The 22,143-nt window shown below is 51.7% G+C and overlaps 2 protein-coding genes across 14 annotated transcripts in view; one reads left to right on the top strand and one right to left on the bottom strand.

Annotated features, from left to right (window-relative positions):
• Ankrd13a (ankyrin repeat domain 13A) overlaps positions 1–7,416 on the bottom strand; it is a 30,310-nt gene extending 22,894 nt beyond the window's left edge. The window contains exon 1 of one of the 2 annotated variants that reach the window (XM_021222658.1): positions 6,777–7,416. In XM_021222658.1, the coding sequence (XP_021078317.1) occupies positions 6,777–6,872 (96 nt within the window). In that variant the 5' untranslated portion in view covers positions 6,873–7,416. The remainder of the gene's footprint in view (positions 1–6,776) is intronic. The other variant, XM_029533709.1, reaches the window with a different exon arrangement.
• Positions 7,417–8,618: 1,202 nt separating this feature from the next.
• Git2 (GIT ArfGAP 2) overlaps positions 8,619–22,143 on the top strand; it is a 45,101-nt gene continuing 31,576 nt past the window's right edge. For all 12 annotated transcript variants that reach the window (XM_021222474.2, XM_029533539.1, XM_021222476.2 and 9 more), the window contains exons 1-7: positions 8,619–8,782; positions 12,139–12,272; positions 14,093–14,205; positions 14,743–14,848; positions 16,581–16,667; positions 16,769–16,899; positions 19,512–19,606. In XM_021222474.2, the coding sequence (XP_021078133.1) occupies positions 8,731–8,782; positions 12,139–12,272; positions 14,093–14,205; positions 14,743–14,848; positions 16,581–16,667; positions 16,769–16,899; positions 19,512–19,606 (718 nt within the window). In that variant the 5' untranslated portion in view covers positions 8,619–8,730. The remainder of the gene's footprint in view (positions 8,783–12,138; positions 12,273–14,092; positions 14,206–14,742; positions 14,849–16,580; positions 16,668–16,768; positions 16,900–19,511; positions 19,607–22,143) is intronic.

The following is a 22,143-nucleotide window of genomic DNA, read 5'->3' as shown; positions in this document are numbered from 1 at the left end:
CTCACTCTGTAGACCAGGCTGGCCTTGAACTCAGAAATCCGCCTGCCTCTGCCTCCCGAGTGCTGGGATTAAAGGCATGCGCCACCACGCCCGGCAGTTTTTTGTTTTTTTTTTTGTTTTGTTTTTAAGAATTTCAAGTGTCAATGGGTTAAAAACCAAAACCAAGCTTTGGATTTTGCCACAAGTGGCTAAGTTGAGGCCAACAGACCAAGCCACTGTTTGATGGCAGAGACGATGGCACAGGTGACGTGTGGCATTTGGCAAGTGGAGGTCTTCAGATGATGAGGGGAGAGGGTGTATGGGCTGAGGCTCTTGCTAGGGTGATGAAAATGCCTGGAACTGGCAGGGGACACACTGACACCGCGGGCTGGGCCACTTTACACGGAGAGCATGTTAGCTACTTTCTGCTGCTGTGACAAAATACCGTGACCACAGCGACCGCAATGACCGCGTGCTTACAGAGGCTTAGGGTCCCCGCAGGTTAACAGTCTACTACGGCGGGGCAATCGTGGCGGCCAGAGCAGGGAGCTGTAAGCTCACATCCCAGTGCTGAGCAGGAAGCAGGAGCGGGACAATCTCAAAGCCCGACCCCAGTGACATACTTCCTCGGGCAAGGCTGAACCCCCTAACCCCCCACAAACCCAATGCAAGCTTGGAACCACATGCTCAGCCTCCATTCATTCAAGCCGCCATGGGGAGACTTACAGTGAACTGTGTGTCAGCAAAGGTGGGGGGGAGGTTGGGGGAGGGGAAAGCATGTGTGTTTATCTGCAGCACACAGGACCTAATACATCATTGATAAACTGCTTCGGTTCTCCTGAGCTTGGGTTTGCTCCCCGGCAAAATGAGCACCGTAGTCACCTCCTTACCGGGGTGGGGATGGGGGTGGGGGGAGGCCTCACCTGGCACAGTGCTTGCGCTTCCTCCGTGAGCATCCGCCCACACCGTGCAGGGTTAGAGCTGTCACCCTTCCTGAGAGGTTTGCAGAGCTGCACGCGGGCTCAGCACCCAGCTACCAGAGCTCACAAAGCACGGGCTCTCAGAATTCAACAAACCCCGGTCCTTGCTAGCTTGAGTCCTCAGCCACGAGCTATATCGCATTAAAAGCCCCTCTTCCCCTTTGAGTCTCGAATGGAGTCAGGGGATAATGCCACTGCTCTTGCACAAAGGCCTTCTTTACCACCCTGCCATCTTCCAGAGGCCGCGAATGGCTGGTCTTTGAGGGTGGCTTCAGACAACCTGGGCGCTGACTCCAGCTGCCTCAGTAGCTCCTGTGAGTTCCCAAGGCCCTGGCACGTGGCAGTCACTACCTCTGAGGCCTCCGACAGAAGAGTGGAAGGTACCCACTGTTTTTTCTTCTCCTCTCTCAGGCTGCCCTGGGCCTATGGACTGTGGCTTCCACCTCAGGTCAGACAGGAAAAGGTATCCCGAGGTGGCTTTGTGAGCTTGAGGTCCTGATGTCCGGGGGCTTCACCTCGGACAGCTCAGTGTGGGCCTTCAGGCAAAGGGCACTGACTAGAATGTATGCCCAGGGACCTCGCCTGCCTGCCTGTCCACCTGCCCGCCTGCCTGCACACCCACCCGCCTGTCCGCCCGCCTGCCCGCCCGCCCGTCTGCCCGCCTGGCTCCAAGGCTCCTGCAGTGTGCAACATTCTCTCTCCTTCCCGGCTGTTGTGCTTACATTGCTGACTTCAGGAAAGAGTGGACTGTCTGTGTCACCCTCCACCGATCCAGTGCTCCCTGCCTGCCACCCCCCACCCCCCGATCCAGTACTCCCTACCTGCCACCCCCCACTGATCCAGTGCTCCCTGCCTGCCACACCCCCACCAATCCCAGTGCTCCCTGCCTGCCACCCTGCCACTGATCCAGTGCTCCCTGCCCACCACCCGCCACCGGTCCCAGCACTCCTCATGCTTAGTCGCACAGACCTTCCGCCATTGCCTTCGTCTCTGTAAGAGTTCATTCACTCCCCAGCATCCGTGTGAAGCCAATAGGGCTGGCCAGATGACAACTGGAACACAGACACCTTCAACTTCAAAGCTCCACTGAACATCAGAGCCACCAGTTAAGAGGCACTCCAGTAAGTGACTGAAACACTCCACAGTTGGCCAAGTCACACCACCGCCCACCGGCTCCCAGCCACACTCGGAGCTGGCAAGGGTTCAGTGTGGAGGTCTGGATAAACTCAAACTCTTCTCACGCTACCATAGGTATGGGAACAAAATAGAATGCTAGTGGGCCGCCGACCTCAGGTCCCATTCGTGGGACGGGAAGGCTGAGGGGGCCGGCTGCCCACGCTCGGTGGCAGCGACACAGCAAGGCTGACGGTGGCTTTACAGCTGAGAGGACAGGGACTTCTTCACTTTTAATTTTACAGCCAACTCCCAACTCCTGTAGAAAAAAAAACCGGGACGTGAAGCTAAATCCCTGGGTTCGGGAGCGAGACGCTGCTCGGTGGCCTTGGGTCCATTTACTTACTGTAGGCCAGAAGCTCAATCTACTGCAGTCCGTGGCTCCCCTGAAGGGGACGAGCTTCCCTGGATGATGAGCAGAGGCTAAGAAGCCAGGCCGAGGCCAGCCTGGGCTAGGTGGTTAAGATTTTAATTCCTAGCCAGGCTCAGTGGGACACCCCTTCTAAGGAGCTACATGTTGAAACCTTATCTTAAACACACACAGACACACACGCACACACACAAAGCAGGGGCTGGGAAGGTGCCTTTGTGTGTAAAGAAAGTGCCTGCATCAGGTCCTGAAGTCAGACCCCCAGTGCCCATGTAAAAGTCAGGCATGACACACACCTGTCACCCCAGCACTAGGGACACAGAATCAGGAGCATACCGGGGGTCCAATGGCCAGCCGCTCTAGGGGAAATTGTGAGCTGCGGGTTTAGTGATAAAACTGGTCTCAAAAAGTAAGGTAGAGGAATGATTTGAGGAAGACACCCCGACACCCATCTCTGGTCTCCCCGGCTCCCTCACAGGTACATACAACCACACACACACACACACACACACACACACCCCATACAACCACACACACACACACACACACATACACACACACCATACAACCACAAACACACACACACACACACATACACCATACAAACACACCACACAAACACCTACACACCCACACAAATACACACAAACACAAACGCATACCAAGGAAAATAAAAAAATAAAAATACAAAATTTTGCCTTTCATTTCTCTTCTTCTTGTCTTCCTCTCCAGAGCGAGGGAAGGAGAGACAGAGACAGGATTCAGACAGAGCACACACCCCTCTCCAGTTTCAAATGATGGCTCAGGCACAGGCGAAGCCTGCAAGTGAGCTGCTCCTCGGGTCTCTAGGACAGGAAGCACAGCGGCCTGATCTACCTCAGAGAGTCGGCAGAACTAAATCAAAGATCTCGGAGACCCATGAGGTCACACACACACACACACACACAAATTTAAACCTATATAAAAAAAAAACCAAAACAAAAAACAAAAAAACAACCCTACAATTTCATAAGAAAAAATATTTAGCAGAAGCTGGCCACACCTTTTAATTCCAGCACTCAGTAGATTGACTGAGGCAGAAGGACAGCCATGAGTTCAAGGCTGGCCTAGACTACATAGGAAAGTTCCAGGCCACCCACATTCACAGGTGATCATTCAACAAGGGGAAGCCACACGTCCCTCCCCACCCCAACACACAACTTAGTCAGCACTGGTACTGACCACTAAACTCAACTGCCTCCTGGTCGAAGAGGAAGGTGGCTATTTCTTAACTAATGGGGAATCTGAATGAACACACATTTCCTGCTGGGTTGCTTAAGGATATTCTAGGAATATGGATTATCTTGACCCCAAACCAGTCATATAACTTATGATATAATGAAAGTCCAAGATGCCCCTTATTCAAAATAGTGAAAAATGTCATAACAGTGACAACAGAGAGGAGGCGGCCCTACACAGCTGCTCTGTCCCCGCTAAAGTTCAACTGTACGGTTATGACCGTCAAGATGTCCATGTCAAGGTCTACTCCCTAGACACAAGTGCTACACTGTCAAGGGACCCATTGTGTTAAATTAGGGCAGTGTCGAAACCAGAGGACCAGCAGATCAGCAAGTATGAGCATTCGCTCAGCCTTGAAGTCAAGGGCAGCAATGACCTTAAGTTTTCTCCCGTAGAATCGACTGCGAGGCTGTAATTCCCAAGCCTGGCCACCCCGGGACAGGGAAGGTTGAGAAGGGAGGCCACTGAGGAGGGTTGAGGCCAGCCTGGGCTACACGGATGACTTGCAGGCCACCTGGATTTACACAGTAACACTCGGTCTCAAAATAAAAAGATTTTCATTCCAAATGTCCTCAAGATTTGTCATGGTCAAAGACCTCAAGAAGGTCCCTGGGTCCCTTTCATCACCATTTTCAGGAAATGGTGACTGGGTCACAGCTGAGATCATGAACAAGATGCGCCTCTTACTTTTTGTGCAGACGGCTCTCCCTCCTCAGCAAGGAGAAAGCGGCTTGCAGAACTCAGGCCTGAAGCCCATGGTGTGGTGACAACAAACCTTTCTATCAAGTGGGATTTAACCTTGTGGCTCGGGCTTCGAACCACTGTCTACAGCAGAACGGGTGCCAAGGCTGGAACCAGAAGGGGGAGCCCTTCCACATCCTAGCCCTGGGCTATACACAGGCTTCAACACCTTGTTCTGCATTTTTTTTTTTTTTTTTTCATTTTTATTTTGAGACAGAGTCAAACTTGCCCAGACTGGCCTTCAACCTGTCATTCTCCTGCCTCAGCCTCCACTACCGCTGTGGGCCACCGTGTCCAGTCAAAACTGGTTCCTTCTTTGAAATGTCCAGAGTGGGCCTTGCGGATAGGCAGAAGAGCTTCTTGCTTGGATTCTAGAGAAGGCCTCTGAGCCGTGTGTGTGATGCAGAGTTATATCAGTGGGTATACTGGGATTCCTGAATCCTCCTCTCTGGGGGCATGTGTCACATCTCTTTAAATCCTAAGTCGTTACTGTGCCATCTAATTAAACACAATGACTCTTACAGTCTCACCCTTTCTTATTTTCGGACAGACCCTCACCAAGTCGCCCCAGGCTAGCCTCCACATCTTCCTGCTTCAACTTCCTGGGTGTCATGGGTTACTGGGATACACCGCCATGCCAACCGTGGAATCCTTTTTTTTTTTTTTTTTTGGTTTTTCGAGACAGGGTTTCTCTGTGTAACCCTGGCTGTCCTGGAACTCACTTTGTAGACCAGGCTGGCCTTGAACTCAGAAATCCGCCTGCGTCTGCCTCCCGAGTGCTGGGATTAAAGGCAGGGAATCCTCTTTTTTTTTTAAATGTGTCTTCTGACTTCCCGTGGTGCCCATACAACTAAATACACACACACACACACACACACACACACACACACACTTATATATGGCAAGCTGCAAACCAACACTTGGTAGAACCGTTCCAACAGCGCTGCGATGTGGGGCTGGCCCAATGTTTACCAATCAAAAAGAACCAAGGGTTCACAACAATTACTGAGTCAGCAGTGGTTAAGTCATTCAAAAGCAAGGCTCTGACACACTGGCTAAGATGAATGAATGGAGCCAAACAGTAACAATTATGGCGGATTTCGGGAGTAATTATAAATCCTTATCTCATTTGCTAGAGAGCAACTCAGGGCACCTGTGCCTAATGGAATGACTGCAGTGCCATTAATGGCAGGTGTCTCATTGCTGGTGGGCGGCTCCTGCCTTTCAGAAGGCTACCCCTCCCCCATTAGGGGCCAGCCTGGGCTACACAGTGAATTCCAGGCTAAGCTGGGCTACACAGCAAGACCCTGTCTCAAGCAAAAAAAAAAAAAAAAAGGAAGAAAAACCAAGAAACCCCAACAAATGAAATAAGAATTCATATTAACGCAAAGATTCTCCACCAAGCCTCTACTAACAAGCGGAGTCCTGGAACACTCAGTGGTGGGTGGGTGGCTGCCTTGAACACTGTAGGGCACAGAGAGGTGAGGTCGCTGGCCTCTCCCCAACTCCAAGCCAACAGCACCCACCTCTCAAGTCAACCCAACCCCAAAACGTCTCGTCTCCTTGCACTCCCAAATATTCACTATTATCTTCATCTGAGAACTACTGATTTACAGAGGTGGTAATATTAAAAAAAAAAAAAAAAAAAAAAAAAAAAAAGCACTTCAGAACAGGAAGGTCCTAAGGAGTCTGAACAGCAGAGATTCTCAAACCGACCACCCTGAGGAGGTCGTTAAAACCCCGATACCTAGGCCCAGTCTCAGCCCCATCAATTTAGACAAGTACTGGGTTTTCCGTCGTCACTGCCTACATCTTCATCCTATGGGTAAGGAAAAGTGGGGTCCCGGAACGTAACTGCTTTGCCCAAGGTCACAAGAGTTAGACCAGGCCACCGAACCCATCCAAGCTCTTCCCCAGCACCAGGGCGGGTGGAGCAAGGTGTGTGTGTGTGTGTGTGTCATTCTTCCGTCTTCAGGGCCATAAAGCTTAAAGGTGAATTCTGGGGCCATCGGGCCTGAGATAAACGATCCCGAAGTGGGACTCATTAGCCCGAAGGCCTTGCGCAAGGCAAGTAGGCTCTGGGGTCTCAGTTTCCTTCTCTGTCAAATGGAATAATAACCGCTCATTCCTAACGATATCAGAAAGAGGAGAATGGACCAAAAGCCCCCGGCACTGAGCCTGGTCTACAGTAAGCGCTCGATGGGCCCCGGGGCTCAGGAGGCGAACCGATCCCGACTCCGCGCCGCGCACCTCACCTGGTCCCGCAGCTCCTTCTCCAGCTGCCGGTAGTCGTTGTTCCAGACCAGGAGGTGCAGCGGGAAGCGGCTGCTGGTGTCGCGGGCCGAGGACATGGCGAGGAGGCCGCCACCCGGGCCTGACCGCCCGCCTGCCACCAGCCTGGACCCGACGGGGTCTCGGGGGCCCGCCCGATCGGCCGGTGAGCGAGGGGAGGAGGGCGGCGAGCGGGCGAGGGCTGGGAGCAGCGGGCGACAAGGGCCTCGGAGTCCGGAGCGGGTGGCGCGGCAGGCCTGGGGTCGCGGGCCGGGCTGGGGACCGGCTCGGGGACCCGCTCGGCCGCGCCCACCCCGCGCCCCGCGCGCTCGCGCCCGCGCTGACAGCTCGCGAACCGACTGCTGCCGGCCGAACCGCCCCGAACAGGGAAGTGCGCGGGGCGTTCCATCGCGCGCCGCAGCTGGGGGACGCGACCGCGCGACCGGCCCGAGCCGCGCTCCACGTCGCCCCGCCGCGCCCCCACGCAGGGACACACGACAAAAAACGATCTGTGGGGCCGCAGGATCCTCTGGAAGCCCTAGGTCTTCACGCGCAAAGCCCACGATGCGCGCCCCGCAACTCTCGCCCCCTGCCCAGCCTCCTCCAGTGGTGCGCTCCACAATCGGCCCTTGTCCATCAGCTCTGCAGCCCCGGGGGTGAGCGCGCAGGCCTGGACCAAACCATTCGACTGGAGCCTCCCCTAGCTGCTTTCCACGATTGGTCAGAAACCATTTTGGAAGTGGGCAACGTGAAATAGTTTTCACTGGCGAGCTGGAACCTGGAGAGCTGGCACCAGATACCCTCGTGATAACAGGGTAGTTGTGTCTGTGGGCTTTTAAGCTTTGGAATGTTTGAACTGGGTAGTTCTGTGCGCGGAGGTCATCCGATGCTTTGTAAGTTAGGGTGGACGCCATCCTGTTTAATGCCATCAGTATTCACTGTCCCCAAAACTGTCTCCAGACGGGAGCGGTTGTTCCCTTGGAGGAGGAAAACCGCCCAGTTGAAAACCACCGTTTTGTCTGAATTCCCAACTCGGCTATAATTCAAAGCGCTTGCCGTGAAGGTTTATCCCGCATCGACCTTACGCTAGCCATTCAGATTCGGGATTGTGACCCAAAGGACTAATAGCGTATCCAGGTTGGCCCACAATATGCACAAGTAAAATGCATCCTTTGGGTTACGACTTCAGGCGCTCTGTCTTCTCGACACAACGAAGAACCCAGCAAGTGCTGGGTCTGCCCAGATGTTTACAACTGCCACGAAGTCGTCCAGTGCAACCTGCAAGCACCACCCTCTTCCTTATTGGCTACACAACCTTAGCTCTTCAGATGAGCGCGAAGGCTGTCCAGGAATCCTGACCGACCTAGCGCATTCTCCTCGGGTGTGGGGGGGTCCTTGGAGAGTGAATGAGGCTAATACATAAAGTAGTACCTAAAAGCTCTAATGGAGGAGTGCGTGGCAAACATCGATCACATTAAATAGGACCCGTGCTTCTGACGCCTCTTCTGGACATGACTGTTGTCTCCCGGGAGATTATATGTATAAAGTCTCTGTCACAAGGTTTCGCTCCTTCCTCTGGTTCTAATCAGTCCTGGAACAAGCAATCACTTCCCCAAAGGGAGACCCCCACCCCCAACCCCACCCCCAATTACGAGAGCGTCTAGAGACAGGCACGGGAGGGTTGGGCTGGACCTCTGCCCTCATTCAAGATGGCGATACGGAAACGTGCCCTTTCCGGTCACATGATCCGCAGGGCTCGGCCGGCCGTCTCCCTCGCGCGTGCGCAGTGAGCCGCGGCTGCGAGGCGCTAAGGAAGGCGGGCGGCGGCGGGGGGGAGAGGCGCCGCCAGCGCCGCCCGGAGACCCGTTAGAGCGGAAGCGCAGCCGCCGCCGCCTCTGCTGTCGCTCGCTCGGGTTCCCGGCAGGTGAAGCGGGCACCATGTCGAAGCGGCTCCGGAGCAGCGACGTGTGCGCCGACTGCAGCGGGCCTGGTGAGTGACGCCCGGGTCCCCCGCTGGCCGAGCTCTCCCGGCCGGGACCCCTGGCGGGGGCCCCCCGGTCCCCGCGGGCGGGAGCCTGACTGCGGCCCAGTCACCCCGATCGCCGGGGCGCGCGAGACCGGCCCGGGCCTGTCAGCCGCGCGGCCCGGGCGGGCACAGAGGCGGAGGCCCCGGGACCGGACGGGACGGGACGGGACGGGACGGGACCGGACAGGCAGCCCCGGAAGGCCAAGTGACAGGAGTCAGACGCGGGTGGCCCGAGGATGCAGGTGTTTCCCCTTCCCGGTCTCCCGCCCGGCCCGCGCGAGTGCGCGATCGCCCGCTGCGCCGCCCCACGGGCCCCGGGTGAAGGGCTGCCCTGCTCCGGGCCGGTGGCCGCTCCTAAGGGGATAGCCTGCCCCAGGTCGGGAGCGTAAGTTTGAGGATCCGTGTCCCCCCCACCCCCAGATTTTGCCTCTGCGTGACCTTGGACCTATGAGTTCTCTTGCTCAAACCTTGATTTCCTCGGGTTTTTTTTTTTTTTCTTCCCCACCCACCGCTGGAAACTATCGCCGCCAATGCAGTGCGCAGTGGTCCATGGACATTCCCCAGGGATCGGCTCCTTTTGTAGGATAACTCAGTTCAAAACCCTTGTAGTAGTTCCTTCAGCCACAGTCTGGCTTCAGACTCACACACTGTCGCTCGCAGTGTAAAACTCAGCGACTTCGAACCGCCAAAACTGTTCTTAACTGTAGATGGGATTTGGAATTGAAGATTGGATCTGGCTTTGTCATTGGAACCCAACTGACAGGTCCTGATTCTGATTGTGTGTGTGTGTGTGTGTGTGTGTGTGTGTGTGAGACTTTCCTGGTGTAGCAGTGTTCAATAATAAACAGTCTTAATTAAGCCATTGAACATCAGCGGCTTTTAACTGACTTTTCTCTTCCTCTTGTCATTTGGAAGCAGAGACTGGTTTTAAGTGGTAAGGTGGTAACCCGCACTGGTTATTTCATGGCCCTGGGTCCTACAGGTTAACAAGTGGAAGATAAGGAGAGGCAGGGGCACTTTTAAAAGAGATGCTTTGTCTGCAAGACGCGTTTATGCAAACTATTGTTTAATGATGTTGTGTGTTCCGCTTCCTTCTTTTCTTGCCCGTGTTCCGTTGATTCATGTCTAACTTAAAACTTCCTCTTGGGATGCGTGTCCCTTCTCCAGGGATTTGTCCGTGGCAGAGGCGGACTGCCTCCCCTTGCCACCCCGGACACCGTCTCGTCCGTTTTGTGGTGTTTCGGGACCTTTTCTGTTGTTTCATATTAGAGGTCTTGAGTGCCAACATCTAGAAAGGCTTTAGTCACTTCCTTCCTGTTTTGAATAGAATGAAGCTACCTTGAAGGCTGAGGAACAGCTAGGAATGGGTGCTGCCTTTTGTGCACAGCTCAGGTGAAAGGCTACCCATAGGAGAAGGGCTGCTTTGAAATCTCCAGGCGAAGGCCTTCTCAGAAGACACTCAGACAGACACTTGACTCTCCTGGACAACGTTTGCAGAAGACGGGTGGGGGCACAGAAACTTTTGAAGTCCACTTGTGTTGTTCGTGGAGCCTGATTAAAAAGTCCCGCCTTCCACATAAACTGGAGGGGCTTCACACAACCTCACTCATAAAAGCTTAAATTTTATTTTATGTGTCGTCTGTATCCTTTCCATGGACTTCTGTTCCATGGAAACAGTGTGTTTCAGTGATTAATGGAGACCATTGTGTGGTGCGTGTTATGACATTGCCATCCTTTTCCTAACTAGTTTGGCCCGAGAGTACTGTGGACCTCTGGTAATGTCACGCTTTCAGTCTCAGTATTAATAACTTGCAGCAGAAAGCGGAGAGGTCACACATCCACGAGCAAAGCCTTCTGTTCCCCACCCTTGCTCCTTAGAATGGCTGGTAGCACCCACGGTAAAGCTGGCTGAAACCTGGTAAAGCTGGCTGAAATCTGGTAAAGCTGGCTGAAACCTTTCCGTTTAGTTTTAGAGGAGACGCTTCACTGTGATTACGTCTGTCCATCCGCCTTTGTGTGTTGGGGATCAAAGCCAGGCCCTGACAATTGCTAGGAGAGCCACACCCTCACCCTGATTTCTTGTTTGTTTTTAATGAATCTAGTTCATTTTAAATGCAACATTCCTGTGCCAAAATGGCAGGCACTCTGTTTTTATTCTTGCCATCGTCCCTCCTGTGAGATAGATACATCACTAATCCAGTTTGGTTCACGGTGAGAGCGAACATTCAGATGATTGCACAAGAGGTGGCGCAGCAGGCTTGGGATTCAAACCATGGACTGTTTGTCTCCATAGCCAGCCCTCTTAACCACTGTACACTCTGGCACTGTACACACTGTACAGTGTACACTCCTGGGTTCATCCTTGATTGAAATCCTGTAACTCCTCATTCTATGGTTTGAGAGGGTTGGAATAAGCATAAAACTGGTAAAGGTGATCTATGTGCATGTCAGAGATTTTTGTGGACATTGGAGAATTTTAGACTGCAACCCTTAGGCCAGGCAGCTGGGGCAGCACCTGACGTCACCGCATGTGAGTCTGATGAAATGGGGTTTCTAGGGCTCAGTTTACCCACGCAGATCCGTCCCACCCGACCAGTGCGAGTGACTCCTCGTAGGACAGGTTGTCTGCACTTTTGTGGGATTTTAAAGGAAAAAGGTATTGTACTCAATCAAAAATACCATCATTTTTGTTTTATGTCTGTTGCTTTGAAGTACCCTCCTTCAGATCCAGCAGGTGGTCGAAAACTGGGGTGCTAGCATAGAGCATTGCCTTTCTGAGCAGAGTGGGTCACCCTTGCTTGCCCAGGGCATGGGGGCCAGGAGCTTCTGCAATTCTCTTCTGGCTTCTGTTAGCACCTGGGTCTGGACTTCCTGCTCTGAGCAGTCCACCGTTTACCTTAGCTACTGTTACGCTGCTGTGTGTCGGGATCATACAACTGTTAGTCTCAAAAAGGGACTCGACAGGGTCACCCAGCTGGAGGTCAGCATAGGGTGCTTGACTAGCCCAGACAAGGCCCCGGGCTCAGTCTCCAGCACTGCAGGCAAACAGTGGAGTGAGAGCTCGAGTCTGTGGCGTGCACCCACATCCAGGCTGCAGACTGTGGCCTGCACAGGAAGGTGACTGCTGTGTGCGGCTTCCAGCCAGGTTAGCAGAGCGTCAGTCCAGGTGGGGGAGCGTCAGCTTCCTATGCTGAGGAGCAGATAAAGCAACAAAAAAGGGCTCTGTTCTTCTTAGAAACCAAACACCGTTCCTCTTTTGCCATCCCTGTACATAGCAGCCAACTGGCATCCCTACCACTGAGGTGTTGTTCTCTTTCCAGATCCTTCCTGGGCATCAGTAAATAGGGGAACTTTCATATGTGACGAATGTTGCAGTGTCCATCGGAGCCTGGGGCGCCACATCTCCCAAGTGAGGCATCTTAAACACACAGCATGGCCTCCAACCCTGCTCCAGGTAAACGATAGGGAGAGTACTTGGAAGATTGTGTTTTAGCAATTGTTGTTTAGCAATTAAAATACTGCCTAATAGACACCTTAAATCTTATAAAAGCTTACTTTCTATGCATAGTATAAAGTGCTGCCCTCGCTGAAATCATTGTCTGTTTTCTTTGTTTACCTAACATAATCGTGTCCCCCCCACTCAGTTATACATAGACAGATCAATAGACTGTGTCAATAAAAGCTTACATCCTCTAGTGCGTTTTCACTGCTGGCTTTCTAGAATATCACCAGAAATTGTTGTGCTGTGTTGTGTTGTGTTGTGTTTTGAGACAGAGTCTCACTATGTAGCCCTAGCTGGCCTTGAACTCACAGATAATCCATCTGCCTCTGCTTAAGTAGTAGGATTAAAGGTATTTGCCACCATGCCAAACTGCAGAAATCATTTTATTTTTTATTTTTTTTAGATGTATTTCTTTTATATGTATAAGTGTTTGTGTATGTGCTCACAGAGGCCAGAAGAGGGCATTGGATTTCCTGAAACTGGAATTGTAGATAGTTGTGAACCACACAGGTGCTGGGACTCAAACCCAGGGCCTCTGCCAGAGCAACAAGTGCTTGGTTTAACACTGAGCCATCTCTGTGGCCCTCAGAATTTTTTAAAAGTTTCTTTCCTATAAACTGTAATGAATGATCCAGAAAATTTTCATTAACAGGCAAATTCCTGAGTACCTGCCTATATTTTTAGAACTTTTTTTTTTTCCTTCTTTGATAGCAGCATAGACTGGGATTCCTCAGAAATTGCTTCAACATTTGAAGTTTTTAAAAAGCTCTCGCTGTTAGGCAGAGACTTGAGTGTTTTGACTGCGTGCCTAACACTTGTCAGGGGGCTTTGTCTTATTCGGGATCTGATGTCGTGTTCCCGGTACTTCTGTTTGAGATGCACATTCTTCATTTCTCCTGGAACTCAGGGATTAATCCTGTGTTTTGCGATAGCTGTCTTAATACGCATCTCACTAAAGCTATAACAGCTGCACAGCAGTCCTCAAACTCCCACGAACGAAGGGACCAAAGCAAGTGGTTCGGGTTACTGACGAGAAGCCCCAAGAGCTACACTAGCAGCCGGGCAGCTCTCAGAGTCCTGATCGGAAGGGAAGTGGAGAGAGATTTATTAAAAGTTCTACTTAGGGGCTCAAGAGATGGCTCAGCCTTTAAAGGCTACGCTCACAACCAAAAATATAAGAGTTCTGTTAGAGGTGTCCAAAGGCCCATTCTCGTGAAAGGGTTAGCACCCTCCACCCACATTGTGCTTGTTTACAGTTTTAGAATTTGCGTATGGTCCAGAGATCAATACTTGAAAATGCTAGGGGTTGACCTTAAGGCAGCAGACTCTGAAGGGAGGGTCATGGACCACAGTGGGGGTGTGAGAGAGAGCTTAGCACTCAGACATGTGTTTATTGCATTACTTTATTTAATCATGTACAAGGAAACTAACATAATTATTAGCAAGATATTTTAAATAGGTGAATTTAATGAAAAGCGTTAAGCGGATGGTGTACACCGTGGTAAACGGCGTGGGTTCAGGCAGGTGTGTGCCAAGGAGTCTGGACTGGGCTATCCTACATGCAAAGCTGGCTCCCATGTGGAGCTCCTCGGTCTCACTGCGGGTCGGGAACAGTGATGGCCTGGTCCCTGATCTCACTGTGCAGTGAGAAGCAGTGGCGGGTGTCCCCAGACATGGCGTGTTTTAATGCAGCACTGTTCTTTTCATTTCTGTTACTGGTTGTTTTTGAATATTTGTGGGATAAACTGCCCTCTCCTATCCCTCGTTTTCAGATGGTTGAGACCTTGTACAACAACGGCGCTAACTCCATATGGGAGCACTCTCTGCTGGACCCTGCCTCCATCATGAGTGGGAGGCGGAAAGCTAGTCCACAGGACAAAGTCCAGTGAGTGGACTGCTTCCAACTTCTATTTCTCCTCAGCAAGTGGCCCCGTGGAGAGGGGTGTGGCTGTCTTTATCAGCCTCCAGAGGGGCAGTGGGCTGTGCCTGGGGCGTTTGCTGGGAGGAGGCAGGGGAACCATGACTTTGGATGCTCACCCAATCGAAGCTACTGATTTCTCCAGTCGGAGTCCGGGACTTGGGGCCCCGACTCGGTGCGATGAGGTAGATGAAGCCGAGCGGTCTGTCTGCAGGCCGCCACGTTCCGGCCGTGCTCTGGCCGTGCCTGGCCTGTGGCACAGGGTTAGAGGCTGCTTCCTTGGGGTGCCCAGCTGAGAAAGGTGAAGGGAAGAGAGGCGCTGGGAGGTACAGGCGTTCTCGTGTCAGTTCAGGCCTGCGGCCCTGCTGCAATGGAGTCCAGCTTTGCTCCGCTTACTCTCCAGTGAGGCGTGGGGATGGATCACTTCCTCTTCTCACAGCACAGAGCATGAGAAATGTGTCGGAGCTGTTAAGTGAACTGTGCGCTCTTTTGTTTCCAAACCAGCCCCAATAAAGCAGAATTCATCAGAGCCAAGTATCAGATGTTAGCGTTTGTCCACCGGTTGCCCTGCCGTGAGGACGACAGCGTGACAGCCAAGGATCTCAGTAAGGTGGGCACACTCTGCCGTCTGTAGGGCCCGTGAGGTGGGTGTGGGTCCCTTAAAGCTGTGTCAGGAGGAGAAGCATCTTCTCGTGCGTGCCTTTGAATAACTGACCTTTCTCCCCACACGGCGTCCACTCTTCCTCTCAGACACACTCCACAAAAGGAACATACGTGTCTAAGAAATTCTTCTATTTTCATTTAATTGATTAATTAATTTGTACTTTTTCAGTATAGCTTTCACATCGATTTTGATAAGTTCTTTACTTGGGAATAATAGCCATTTCAAAGAAGTGTTTCTCGAGAACCTAGGATCTGAAATAGACCAGAACGCTGGAGGGAGGAGGCCGACAGCTTCAGCTCTCCAGGTTCAAGGCTGGAGGGACCCTCAGAAGGCACAGTGCATCCAGAGCTGTAGCACAGCCGTGTCTGTCACACTGTGAGCGGGTGCCTTCTTTGTGGGCCGTGGATGTTTCTAAGAGATGCTGTAGAAATGCATATCACAGTTTTTTGAGCGGTGCTTTGAACTAGATGCTCACTCAAGAGAGGGTGTGCACAATTCAGAATACTAATTCTGCACAGACATAAGTGATTTTCCTAGTAAGTAAATAGGTTCCTTTAAATAAAAGGAACATGGCCAGGTGTGGCACACATCTTTTTTAGTTTCCAGCATTCAGGAGGCAGAGGCAGGCAGATAGCTGTTAATCCAAGGCCAGCATGGTCTATATAGTGAGTTCTAGGCCAGCCAGGGCTACAGTGAGTCTTTGTGTAAAAGGGTGTGTGTGTAAAAATAGTAAGAAGAATAAAAAGAAGGAGAGAGCGATGACTTGGGCTGGAGAGATGGATCAGTGATTTAGAGCACATGCTGTTCCTGCAGATGGCCTCATGAGATGACTCACAGCCACATCTAACGCCAGCTCCAGGGATCTGACACCCCCTTCTGGCCTCTGTTGGCACCTGCACTCAATGTACATTGATGTACACATACATATAATTAAAAATTTAAAAAACCAACCAAACAAACACCTCTGCCCTGTGAGCCAGTCGGGACAGTTGTAGAGTAGCCCTGAGGGGGAGCCGTTTGTTCTCTGGGAGTTTAAAAGCGTTTCTGTGATGATATGGATTTAGTGTGCACAGGCCCACTTCCCACTGCGAGCAGCCTGGCAGAAGGCTGCATGGACAGACAAACGGCGCAGACGGATAGTGAGTGCTGTGAGCAGGTGGCCAGCGTGGGCCGTGGGTGGCTGGAGCCCCCGGGATCAGAGCTGTGGCAGCAGCTGAAGATTGCTAGTGTAGCAGCATATGAGCTTTGAACCATTGCCCATCTCATTCAGTCCACACCATAACCCTGCTGGCAGAGGGCACCCGGGCACCCAGGTTCCGCTGCTCAGAGGTTTTCTCAGAACACACAGCTGGAAGGATGTAGACCTGGGACTCCATCCCCCACACTGCCTCCTGGTTAGGTGCTTCCTCTCAGTTAATGGTTGTACCTCTTACTGGCAAATCCTGCGTTTGCGCAGATTGGCCTTGGCAGTCCAAGCTCCTTGTTGGTTTTGTAAACTGACAGACCCACCTGCAGCCTGCAGCCATTGTAAACAGTAACCCCCCCCCCCATCCCAGCCATCTTCCTGAGCCAAACAAGACCTGTTCCTGGTGTGAAGTGTGTTAGAGTGCGTGGCCCACAGCTCGGGCACATCTCTCCTGACGCTTCTGAGCAGTGCTCTGTTCTGTTTGTTTTTCAGCAACTCCATTCAAGTGTGAGAACAGGGAACCTTGAGACCTGTCTGAGACTGTTGTCTTTAGGAGCCCAAGCCAACTTCTTTCATCCGGTACGAAAATGTCAGTTATTCAGATATTAGGCGGAAGCTGAGCCGTGTTGGGGTCGCCCAGCTCAGTTTGCTCTCGCTGTCTACTTCTTGTTAATCCCTAGGAGAAAGGAAGCACCCCACTCCACGTCGCGTCCAAAGCAGGGCAGGTCCTGCAGGCGGAGTTACTGGCCGTGTACGGAGCTGACCCAGGCACACAGGACTCTAGTGGGAAGACTCCTGTTGACTACGCACGGTGAGGGAGCGCTGCGTGCTGACCGTGGGTTCCTGGCTAAGCTGGATATGGCTTGTGTTCAGCCCCTTTAAAGACTTCCGTTCTATTACTGTGTTGATGAAGATGCTTCAAGTGTGCGTCAGCGGAGACAAACAAGATGAAGGGCTTGCAGAGCCCTCGCTGCTGTGGATAACATCCGGTCGTCATAGCACAGTGGTTTTCAGGTTATACCATACAGGTCAGGGATCAGGAGCTGGGAGGGTCCAGTGGTTCAGACTGCCCTCCGCTCTGCAGGGATCTGGGCTTCAGGGTTCGGTTCCCAGCACCACGGCGCCTCGTCTGTACCTCCAATTTCAGGAGATCCAGCACTCTCTTCTGACCTCCAAGGGCACCAGGCACACACACGGCGCACTTATGAGCAGGCAGAACATTGTATACGTAAAAGTCAATACATCTTAATTTTTAAAATTAAATAATTAGAGAAGGCTAGGGAAATGGCTCACTGAGTGGTGTGCTTCCCTGTAAGCATGAAGAACAGAACTGGGCTGGAAATGGCACAGGGCTGCAGCCCTGGCCTGCCTGCCGTCTGTGGGCAAGGTTAAGAGAGGCAGATCTTGGACAAACCTGTTACTGTGTCCTCCTAAGTATCTGGGGCTGCCTGAGGGGACTTCATGGGGCCTCATCAATGTTAAAACCTGCAGATTTAACTGATGAAAGATGGATAGCTTTCCTTCTTTTCCCTGTTTCTGTTAACTATGAAGGATCACGTTCTACGTCATAAGGAATGCAATGAGAAATGACAAAAGTCTGTCTTAGAGTCCTAGCACTTACTTCTCTGGAAGAGATGATTATAAATACTTGAGGCAGGATTATATACGATTTGTTGTCAAAATGGGCAGCCATGTTTTGTTTTGTTTTCCTTGTTAAGACTGCATGACTCTGTAACTCAGGCCGGCCTTGAACAGTCTTCCTGCTTGTGCTGACTGACAGTGGGTCTTAAAAAGCACATGTGCTTCAGGGGAGAAAAGCCCCGCTGCCTTAAGAACCTGCATGTGGTCCTCTGAGTCCACAGGAGGAGCCAGGTGTGGGCTCACACATCTGTAAGCCCAGCCGGATGAGAGGCAGAGAGGGTAGTCATAAAGTGTGAGGCAGCTCTCATGGCCTGTGTAGACCCTGCTGCCATCAGTAACATGGACAGCATAAGCTGGGCAGCAAGAGCCCACTCCAGAAGTCGTCCCCCGAGCCACATACATGCCATGATACAAACTCATAGTCACACACATAATCCGTTTTAAAGGGCATCTGTTAGGGGCTGTGGGGACTTGCTGTGCAAGCATGAAGATCAGAGTTCAGATCCTCAGACCGCATAAATGCCATGGAGGGAGTGGGTGCCTTCTCTGTTCCGGTCGTAGCAGGCAGAGATGGAGGATGGCCGTAGCTAGCCGACAAGCAAGACTTCTGTACCATCAGGTCCTGGTTCAGTCAAAACCCTGCCTCGGTGATAGGTAGAGAGCAGTCAGGAGAGATTGCTGACGTGAGCCTTGAGCCTCCATAGACATGTGCATACACACACACACACACACACATGTGGGCCCACACATGTGCAGAAAATGCACATATGTCAGGTGCTTTCCTTGTGGTGGCCCCAGTGATTCCATTACTTCAGATGATCTTTGAGGAGCCGGTTGGCTATGGACCTGTGAAGGAGGAGCTAAAGGATCCTCCAGAGAGGGAAGGCAGGGTGTTCGTCCCCGCAGAGATGGGCCGGGCGGGATACAGTGCAGTGTGGGCTGGGAGGGGTCCCCCGTGCTGCTTCATTTCACCCCAAGAGAGTGCCGCCAGGTGCAACGCAGGCTGAGACGCTGTCTGGTGGGCTTGTGTGTACAGTGGGTCAGAAAGAATTGTGTGGAGAGAGAATCGGCCTAGAGCTAGACTGGTGTTTGGAGATACGCAGAATGCACAGCAGACGTTTTCTCATTCACCTCCGCCTCCTCGTGCACTTTGCATGGAGTAGCATCTCGGCGTCATAGTGTCTCAGCGTCACAGTTTACTGAAGGACCCAGGCAGCTTGGCTGTGAGTTAAGAAAGGCCGCGCCGTTTCCTGTTGATGCAGAGGCAGAAGTAGCCGGAGGGGAGTAGCCTCAGGGACGAGCTCTGCAGCGGGTCAGTCTGCCTGAAGCCCTTAGGTGATTTCGGATTTCTAGACTGATCTGAGGCCAGCTGACCGTGTGCATCAGGATCATGTGAAGGAAGGGCTTCTCTAGAGTGTTGACGCCTGGGGCCGTCCTGTCCTGACAGATCCAGAATCCCCAAGGGTCTATAGTCTGGGAACACTCCAGTTAGCTGTTGAGGACCTCTTCCGTTACCTCGTTAAATGAAGTCAGTTTTTACCCCTCTCCTAAGTCTTTAAGTGCATAAAATGCTCTCTCCTACGCCATAAGGAAAGAAGCTATCTTGGGTGGGAGCCCCAGCTTCCAGAGGGACTGAAAGTGATGGTGATCGTCCGCCATGCACAGTATCCCAGACAGCCGTGTTTGATAGCTGCTCAGATGTCTCAGAACAGCTTTGTGCGCTCTGACCCGGCCAGTGAACGGTGAACTGTGTCAATCAATGGTGCTTTGTTCTCTTGGTAGGCAAGGAGGGCACCATGAGTTGGCGGAACGCCTCGTAGAAATACAGTACGAGCTGACGGACAGACTGGCCTTCTACCTCTGCGGCCGGAAACCAGGTGAGTGAGAGGAGAGCAGCCTTGCTCGCCTGGAATCTGGAGGGACAAGTCAGGACCACATTCTTACTGAAAAGAAAGAAGATGACAATTGTCAGTAGGGTTTGTATTTGGGCGAACACTGTAACTGCAGAGTTTTTATGTTTGCATTTGTTTTGTATTTTAGATAGCGTCTTAGAATGTACCCAGCTTGGCCTAGAACTGGCTGTGTACCTTCAGCTGGGTTTTAACTTTTTTTACATAATTTTTTGAGATACTGGAATTACATCATTTCCCCTTGCCCTTTCTCCCTCCAAACCCTCCTCCATACCACACACCATGCAGTAGAAGCGCAGAGCTAGAGCCTTCATCACTAGAAGAGTGCTGAGGACAGGGACGACCTAGTTCACTCTCTCTTCACCTCACTAAGTAAAATTCATCTTTATCTCTCTCATAAGTCTGGAAATCTGTAAGTATTCCCACACTAGTAATGGAAAGAGGGTCATTCAGGTGCGGTACCCCTTACAGAGAGGACTACACAGTATTTCGGAACATCTGGTTTTATAAGCTGCTCAGCTGTCTCAGAGCGGCTTGTCAGAGTGAGCCTGCCCCTACCTGGCCTGGTTTGTGATCTGGAATAGGAGTCAGTAAACTGCAGTCTGAGCGCAGTTCAGCCTGCCACCAGTTTCATTAAATACATGTTGCTGAAAGGTGACCACGCCTGCTGTGTGTGTGTGGCTGTGGCTGCTGCCACAGAACAGCAGCGGAGCTGAGTACATTGCACACAACAGCAGATAAACACAAAGCCTAAAGCATTGTCTCTACAGCCCTGTGGGATGTGTGTGTGCACATGTGTGTATATGTGTATGATCACACACAGGGCAGAGTTCAGCATGGAGGAGTCCTCTCCTACCATGTGGTTTCTGGGGACCACACTTAGGTTGTCAGAAGTGGCAGTGAGTACTTTTAACCCTGAGCCATGTCATGGGCTGGGGTCTGCCAGCTCCTGATGCACAGTGCCCAGATGCGTCAGATGCGTGTGTGCAGGGGTTCCTTTCTCTGACTGTGCAGTAGCATTAGGAGTCATCTGGGGGCAAGGCGGAGCAAGCAGACGCTAGCCCATCTCTCCTGAATGCTCAGCTTTGAAAAGCAAATCCTAGCTAAGAATAACAAGACCCAAAGTCCCCTCGAGCTGGTGGCGTCTTCCTTCTGTGGATGCAGTGGCGGCCTGTGATCTGGAGCTGCGGGTCCAAAGAGGCCTTCTCTCTCCGATTTGAGAAGTGAGACCTAAAGCAGACAGGAAGAAGGTTCCTCTGGGTTGGTTTATTTTATTTTCTCGCTCTTTCTAAAGGGAATGTGGGTGGGGAGCCACAGCGATGGCAGTGTACAGTACAGGTGTCTAAGTGTCCGGCGACTGGCATGAGAGAATGTGGGTTGTCTTTCTTCTTCTTCTTCTTCTTCTTCTTCTTCTTCTTCTTCTTCTTCTTCTTCTTCTTCTTTTTTTTTTTTTTTTTTTTTTTGGTTTTTTTTTTTTTTTGGTTTTTTTCGAGACAGGGTTTCTCTGTATAGCCCTGGCTGTCCTGGAACTCACTTTGTGAACTAGGCTGGCCTCGAACTCAGAAATCCGTCTGCTTCTGCCTCCCGAGTGCTGGGATTAAAGGCGTGTACCACCACGCCCGGCTGTGGATTGTGTTTCTCTTGCTGCCTGCAGTAGACAAAGCCCAGCCTCCCCTGCTGCCTGCTAAACCCAGAGATAACACCTGACATAGATGTTGATGAAGCCCAGAGTCTCGCCATACAGCCTTTAGAATATCCCAGATTCCATCCATAGTGACTCAGGGGAGAAAGAGCTGGGAAAACCTCAAGGGCTGCATGGAGAAAGCAGGCGCTAGATGAACAGGCGCTAGGCCTGGGGCCAGCTGGTGGTCAGCAGGTAAAGAGAATGGGCCACCCAGTGACCTGAGTGACCTGTGACGCACATGATAGAGAGCCAGCTCCCGTGAGTTGTGTCCTGTTGGAATTGTCAGAAACATTTTAGTCAGCTAGTTAGACGTCTGAAGAGAAATGAACATTCTTAAAAAAAAAAGAAAAGAAAAGAAAAAAAAGCACATAAGACAGAAGAATCTAGTAAGGATTAAAAGTGAAAATTGCAGTGGGGCAGTGGTGGTACACAGCTTTATTTATGGAGGCAGAGGCAGGTGGGACCCTGAGTTTGAGGCCAACCCAGTCTAGGACAGCCAGAGCTACATAGAGACCATATGTTGAAAAACCAAAAATAAAAGAAATTACAGTACCTAAAATATTAACTCCAGATTAATAGGTTTAATAGAGGGCTAAAAAATATTCAAAACATAAATTGAAAATAGGTGGCTAGGAAGTGTGTAGAGTGGTTAGCTGGCATGTGGAAGACCCAGTCCCCAGCATAAGAGAAAGAGCCCGTGGCAGCATGCCTCGGGGCTGTGGGGAAGCACTAGAATGGGGCGGACACTCTGCAGGGATAAAGGACTGGCTCTGCAAGCCTGAGACCTGTGCTTGTTCCAGCACCCAGGTAAGGAACCAGG

The sequence above is a fragment of the Mus pahari genome, chromosome 23, assembly GCF_900095145.1.
Source record: "Mus pahari chromosome 23, PAHARI_EIJ_v1.1, whole genome shotgun sequence".
Classification (NCBI taxonomy): domain Eukaryota; kingdom Metazoa; phylum Chordata; class Mammalia; order Rodentia; family Muridae; genus Mus; species Mus pahari.
The sequence above is the reverse complement of the archived record's forward strand: the minus strand, read 5'-3'. Positions and strand labels throughout refer to the sequence as shown.